Below are 7,376 nucleotides of genomic sequence, written 5' to 3'. Positions count from 1 at the left end.
AGGAAGATACGTGCACATAAGTCAATATTACCACCACAATGGTGGACACTGCAGGCTCAGGCCCTGCATGATGGCAGCCGCAGAACATGGCCTTAAAGGTCTATGTGGTAAACTTGGTCTCCAGAAGGTAGGGGGAACCTCTAAAAGGTCAGAACTAGTGGAGGTCTTCAGGTCACTGAGTGTGCCTGAGAGGGATTGTGGGCCCTGGGTTTTCCCTGTTCCCTCTTTCTTACTTCCTGGTCATGAGATGAACAGTTTTTCCTGGCAAACACTATCCACATATGTTGTCTTTCCAGAGGCCCAAAGCAATGAGGCCAGCCGATCATGGGCCGAGGTCTCCAAAACTGTGAACCAAGCCAACAATTTTCTCTTTGTAAGCTGGCTATCTCAAGTGTTTTCAGGTGATGAGCACACCAGGTATCCATCAGACTGTCACACAAACACGTGTGTGTGTGTGTGTGTGTGTGTGTGTGTATCGAAACACTACTCTGTACCCCATAAATACCCCATAAATATATGTAACCACTACATGTTAGTTTTTATTATTTTTTATTCTATATGTTTTTATTTGGAATCAATTTTTAAAGGAAAAGGAACAATGCCTACTATGGGCAATTGATATCTTAGAGGAATGAAATATTCGGTTTTTTTTTTTAAAGCCAGAAAGAATCAAGCCCTTTGTCTCTCTGGCAGCTGCTGACATAACATCAGCACTGTCCTGACTCATTCTTAGATGGGTCCCCCATTTGGCATCTTTCTTAGCGGCTTCTCCAGTTCTTCTAGGGTTCAGGAGAGTGCCATAGTGCTAACTTTCTGGCCTCATGAGCTTTTGAGAAACTCCTGGACAGCCAGCACATGGGAGTACTAAGCTGCTGCTAAGAATGTCAGGCTTTTGGAGGGAGACATCAGTGTCTCCCAAATATCTGTCATTCCTTGGACCAGCTCATTTCGATAGCAGCTTAAACTTACTGGTGACAGGGGACCTTGCAGCAAGTTGAGCCCAGAGTAAAATCCATCCCAGGGTGTCAGCCAGCATCGCCCTCTCCATTCCTGATCTTTTCATTCAACACCATGGAAACCCCAGAACTCCATCTTTCCCAGTTTCATGGCCCATTATTGCTGCACCTCTTAGTGGCGTCACATCTGCTCAGGCACTGGACAGACATGTACAGCAGGTCTGCCACAAAGGGGAAGTTGAGGGGTGGGAGTGGAGGCAGAACCTGCCCTGCTAAAGCTCCGAAGGCCAAGTCAAGTAATCCCAGAACCAAGAACTTGTACAAACTTTACTGAGCATTAGAGAGGGAGAGAGTCATGTGCTAAGAAGGGGAAAACGCCATCTGACTTAGCCTGGTTGTCAGTGGTTGCCAGGCAAGTCTGAGTGGATTCTTAGGGAGGATATTTAACAGGGAGCCCCATGATCTGGTTTGCAGAGTCCAAGTGTAACAAGGCAAGAGAATGCAGGGGTTCCTCCATCTTATATCCTTGCTAAGGCCATTTCAGGTTTGACTAGAATTTGATCTCCCTGATAGAGAGTCCCATGGAAAATTACCCAACTCTATTCTAGGATTCCAAGGTCAAGATGCCTCAGCTAACTTACCCTAGGTTCTATGAAACTGCAGGCTTGTGCAAACCTCCCTCTCCAACTAGCTGCTTATCTTATCTTCTGTTAAACTGCTTGCTTGTACAAAATCTCTCCCCGTATCTGCCAAGAGATATACCAGAATGTCGTTTGGCCTTTAAAAAACCTTTACCCTAAATACTCGGCTTTACATTTGGGTCCTAAATACCTGAGTATAGGGGTCTCAATCGCCTGAAATAAAAGCTTTCACTTGGCTATAGACTGAGTGATCATATCTGTTAGATCATCTCTGTAACAAAGGCTCTCACTGGCTTCCCTACTAGAGAATATGTAGGTAGATGCACTCTGACGTATGCAGGGACAGTGGGAGGCTATGACAGTATGCCAAGAAGAGAAGGTATATGCTGGCAACAAAGATGGGCTGAGATATGGGTGGCCCTAGTTATATTAAAAGAAGCTGGTTCAATTTTAGAGAATATGTGAGCAGATCTGGGGCCCATTAGTCTGGCTTATGTACCTGGAGCAGGTGGTACCCCCTGTCACAGGGAGTCTTGGATGAGAGTACTAAAAGCAGGCATCACAGAGGGGAAGAGGAAGGGATTCAATTTCCCAAAGCCTTTCTGTCAGCAGGCATCTTTCCATGCTACAGGTTCAATGCCTTTGCTTTTGACCAAACTCATGAACTCAAGGAACAAGTCAAATGCCACTTGGGCACGTGAAAGGAGAGGGCAAGGCTGACATCCTGATGGAGCATTTAGACTGGGAGAGAAAGAGATGGGCAAAGTTTGGAGGGCTTGAGCATGAGAGTCCCCTCAGAATCTGGGAACAAAATGGTAAGGGGTGGGGTATGAGTGTGCCTCTCTCTCTGTCTCCTCTCTGTATTCTCTCTCTCTCTCTCTCTCTCTCTCTCTCTCTCTCTCTCTCTCTCTCTCTCTCTCTCTGTGTGTGTGTGTGTGTGTGTGTGTGTGTGTGTGAGAGAGAGAGAGAGAGAGAGAGAGAGAGAGAGAGAGAGAGAGAGAAAGGAGAGAATGTGTACAGTAGAAATGTGAGAGTATGTTTGAGGGTGTGTGAGTATAAGAATATGTGAGGCCTTTCCGCTCGGCCGTTCTCCTGTCTGGGAGGCAGCCATGGCGCCCAGCCGGAATGGCATGATCCTGAAGCCCCACTTCCACAAGGACTGGCAGCAGCGAGTGGACACGTGGTTCAACCAGCCGGCTCGCAAGATCCGCAGACGCAAGGCCCGGCAGGCGAAAGCGCGCCGCATTGCCCCTCGTCCCGCGTCCGGTCCCATCAGGCCGATCGTGAGGTGCCCTACGGTTCGATACCACACCAAGGTCCGGGCTGGCAGGGGCTTCAGCCTGGAGGAACTCCGGGTGGCTGGTATCCACAAGAAAATGGCTCGCACCATCGGCATCTCTGTGGACCCAAGGAGGCGAAACAAATCCACGGAGTCACTGCAGGCCAACGTGCAGCGCCTGAAGGAGTACCGCTCCAAGCTCATACTTTTCCCCAGGAAGCCTTCGGCTCCGAAGAAGGGAGACAGTTCCGCTGAAGAACTTAAACTGGCCACCCAGCTGACAGGACCCGTGATGCCCATCCGCAATGTGTTCAAAAAGGAAAAGGCCAGAGTCATCACGGAAGAAGAGAAGAACTTCAAGGCATTTGCCAGTCTCCGCATGGCCCGTGCCAACGCCCGGCTCTTTGGCATCCGGGCAAAGAGGGCGAAGGAGGCTGCGGAGCAGGATGTTGAGAAGAAAAAGTAATCTATGGTTAGAGAGCTGCAATAAATTTTCCATAAAGCAAAAAAAAAAAAAAAAAAAGAATATGTGAGAATGGGGGTGTATGGGAATGTTAGAGTGTGTGGGAGTGGGAGTGTGTGTGAATGTGTGTGAGTGTGTGTGAATGTGTGTGAGTGCATGAGTGTGTGAATGTGTGTGGGAATGTGAGGGAGTATGTGTGAGTGTGTGGAAATGTATGTGTGTGTGTGTGAGAGTGTGTGTGGGAAGGTGTGGGAGTGTGTGAGAGTATGTGGGAATGTGTGAGAATGTGTGAGGGTGTGTGAGAGTGTGCAAGAGTGTGTGAGAGTGTGTATAAAGGTATGAGACAGCATGAGAGAGTGTGAATAGGAGAGAACATAGTTGAAGGAAGTCCTTGCTTATGCACTGTGAGAGTGGAAACATACGAGAATAGAGCTTCCTGTTGCATCTGTGCATATCTGTGTACTTGAGAGAAGGCATGAACCAGATGGCTGATCCATGCATTCTGCATCCATGTGTGAAGGCACGAATCTGACTGAGAAGGGACAAGAGCAGGGTGGTTAGGCTAGCCTGGCCCATGCCCACAGTGGTGGATGGAATGGGAATGGCCCCCATAGGCCCATATGTGCCAATGCTTCATCACCAGTGGATAGAACTATTTGGGAAGGATTAGGGGTGTGACCTTGCTGGAAGAAGTATGTCGATGGGAGTGGGTTTTGAGGTTTGAAAACACCCATGTCATCCCCAGTATCTTTCTGCCTCCTGCTTCCAGTTTGAGCTGTGAGCTCTTAGCTACTCCTGTAGCCATGCCTTCTCTTTGCCATTATGGACACCAACTCTCTGGAACCACATTCCCAGAGCAAACCTTTCCTTATAAGTTGCCTTAGTCTTGGTGTTTTATCTCCACAATAGAAATACAACTGAGATAGCCACTATCTCCCATGGGGCCACACTGCTGTATGCAGCAGGGCATGGACTCTGGGCTCCTGGGAAGGCCTGTCACCCTGAGCCTAGATGATGTTACAGCAGCTCCTGCTCTATTGGGTTTGCATGAGGAGTTAGGTGACCCATAAAAATCCTTCCTAGAACCAAGCACATAGAAGTGCCAGAGTCACTAACACTTACACCCGAGCTCCCCCATTCCCAGCAGCCCTGCTGGAACCTGGATCTCATGCTCTCCTTGCATTGAATGGTATGTTTTAGTGGGCAACATCATCCCAGAAGCTCTGAAAGACTCGCAGTGGAGGGACACTTCGCCCATAGGTATCTTTCTGGTACCTAGCATGGGTTGGCACAGAGTGGAATACAGCAACCATTAAAAATGAATGACTTATTGAAAAAAAGTAGTTTTTTTCTTCTTCTCTCCTCCCCCATCCTCTCTTTCTTCCCTGTTTTCCTTTGACCTGGACCCTACTAGAAGGGCTGGTCTTTGTGTTAGTTAGGTAGTGGCTGAGCCCGCTGGTAAAATAAAGGTGGTAGCCAGAACCTGGACAAGAAGTAGAATTACTAAGACAGGCCTGAGTTCTATCGGACTACATGGCGTGCTTAGTGCCTATCAGATAGCTAGCACTGTTCCTGGAACAGTTAGGGACAGTCTGGGCTCCAGTAGCCCTCACATCGAGCCCGGTGACCTGCCCTCAGAAAACAAGCAACAGTGAAAACTGTTTGTTTGTTTCCAGTGTAGCTACATTAGAAAGAGAAAGAGGTCAACTGCCCCCTTCCCCCTGCTTCCCAAGTCCATGCTTGGGGTCTTCCCCCTGCTCCCCAAGTCCATGTTTGGGGTCTTCAGATGAAGTTTTAGTTTAAACAAAGAGCAGAGACTTGAATAACTGAACAGCCCTGGAGAAGGTCTGGTCCCACCATCCCTGGGCCATCCTTGTTTCCACTCTATTACCAGCCGGTCTGTCAGCTTGCCAGCACTGAGAGAGACGTCCTTCTGGGGACCCCTCAGCCCTTTCCTTTTCCCACCCTGAGGCTCCTAGGGCAATTTTAATTTCTTGGACTCCACTGTCTCAGTATTCTGAGAGCCAGATGTCGGGGCTTGTGTGTCCTTTGTGCCTCCTTATTCCTGCCGCGGTGGGTTTACAGTATGTCCTTCTGTGTCTGCAGCTGGCTGCCGTCACTTTCCACGATGGACTTTTTGAGAAATGATTCATCTTAAAAAAAAAAATAACCTCAAGGCTCATTTCTTTTACTTATATAATTTTAAGATCTCATTCCTCATTCCAAGCCCCCAAATGAAGCCTGCTGATTTCAATTCTGCCATAGTAGCCGAGTCTCCTAACTTGTTTATTGCCATTGAACTTGAGATGTTAGCAGACTGTGTCCTTTTGCCAGACAACCTCCTAAACTTGTCAAAGAGCTAAGAAGTTCTCGTAGATGGATGCAGGACAACTTGTCTGCACACATGCACTCCCCGAGCCCTAAACAGCTACGGTGGAGTCAAACCTGGGATCCATGTCCTCTGGACTAAGCCCTACCGTATTTTTTGAAGCTGAGGCTGAAATTGAGGCACCAATATGAGAAACAAGGGGCAGCAAGCAGCTTTGCTCCCTCCACCCACCCACCCTCCTTTCTCTAAGAAAGTGCTCACTTCAAGCAACAGAAACACAAACTCACCCAGAGTGGACCGGTCTACACTAAGAGGTCTGTCTGCAGGAGAGGGTAGCTCATTGAGAAGCTGTGTTTGTCTGAGGGAAACAAAAAGAAAGCTTTTCTTTCTTTTTCTTTTTTTTTTTAAACTGGGGCACAGAAAAGAGGTTAAGACAAGTTTGCTGCTTAGAAATGAGAACAATGCTAAATCCATGAGTCCACCTGACCCCGGCACGGCCACCAGTGTCCACTCCTGGTCGTGAGAGCTTGGTGCCATTGTCCTGCAGATCACGATGATTCCAGGGGACAGTGTTTTCTGGTTTTGCCCGTGACTTCCATTTTCTTGTTGCTGACAGAGCTGTCTTTGTTGCTCTTCCTCTTCTGAACGCCAGCTTCTGGGACTGGCTTATAAAAAACTGGCCTCCCCCAAAGGCTGACCGTCAACCGCAGCAGCCAGCTCATCTTAGCTGCTTCCGTGAGAACTTCTACAACTCATGTGGCTTTTCTTCTTTCTTATTCTTTTTTTTTCCTTTCAATTCTCTTTTTCTGCCTTGGAAATGGGCTTCATGGCTATGGTAGGCAATTAAATTTCAAAGCTGGAGAATGCCCGTGTACTCTGCCAGGAACTGCTGAAGCAAGCGGGCCAGGCCACGGGCTTTGAATACTTGGCACGGAAGTGGGACCTCTGATACATGTGGCCTCTCCCAGAATGGCTTTCCCAGAGGAGTGTGTTTGTCTTTGTTTTGAAAAGGGAAATCCAGCTCCATCCCAGCACTAGCTACACGACAATCCCAGAGCTAGGTGGCACCTCCTTTCCAAAGCTGGGTGATCGCCTGGGTTGTTCAATGTCACAGTTGGCATGGTTCCGGGGAGGGTCGGCTTCCAGCATGCAGGTCAGTTCTCAGGACTGCCACTCAACTCTCCTCAGTGACCCCAGTCTTTTGAACACTGCTATCTCTCAGAAGAAAGGAGAGCCCTGTGTTCCTGACCCAGCCTTCTCATGCTGCTGACTGAATCACGGGGTTTGGGGGTAGCATCTAATTTCCAGAGCTACTGTGAGCAAAATGCTAACACTTGTTCCAGAAGCAGGCTGGTGCCCTGGCTGTAATTCTAGACTGGGGGCCACTGGAGAGGAATCCAGGCTTGGTAGATTCTACACACATGAGGCAGGCCAGTGGTCTGAGCCTTCCTGCAAGGGAAAGGGATGTTTGTGGATGAGAAGGTCCTGAGAACTCGTGGGTGCTTGGATCAAAAGTGAGACCGGATAATGTGAAAGGAAAAGGCTGGAAGGCTTCTCTGAGGAGGTGACCTTCTAGGCGAGCCCTCCTGGGATCATGAACCTGTGGTCCCCTGGAAGGGGTTAGTGAGGGGCGGCAGTGGAGATGAAGTAGGAGAGAGAATGTTAGTCTGAACACTCTGTGATAGCATTAGAGGTAGGAGAAGGACTG

General features: G+C 48.7%; 1 protein-coding gene across 1 annotated transcript; it reads left to right on the top strand.

The window, feature by feature from the left end:
• The first annotated feature begins 2,674 nt into the window (after positions 1 to 2,674).
• On the top strand, positions 2,675 to 3,382 carry LOC114611762 (60S ribosomal protein L13). Its single transcript, XM_028756519.1, has one exon. It carries the CDS (start codon positions 2,707 to 2,709, stop codon positions 3,340 to 3,342), a length of 636 nt encoding a protein of 211 aa, XP_028612352.1. The 5' UTR covers positions 2,675 to 2,706; the 3' UTR covers positions 3,343 to 3,382.
• The last annotated feature ends 3,994 nt before the right edge of the window (positions 3,383 to 7,376 follow it).

This window comes from Grammomys surdaster, unplaced genomic scaffold (assembly GCF_004785775.1).
Source record: "Grammomys surdaster isolate TR1022 unplaced genomic scaffold, NIH_TR_1.0 126121, whole genome shotgun sequence".
NCBI lineage: Eukaryota > Metazoa > Chordata > Mammalia > Rodentia > Muridae > Grammomys > Grammomys surdaster.
Note: the sequence above shows the minus strand (reverse complement) of the source record. Positions and strands in the feature narration are given on the sequence as shown.

What these genes read in the sequence shown, in the direction of transcription:
- LOC114611762 (XM_028756519.1), top strand. Translation starts at nt 2,707, where the DNA reads ATGGCGCCCAGCCGGAATGGCATGATCCTGAAGCCCCACTTCCACAAG.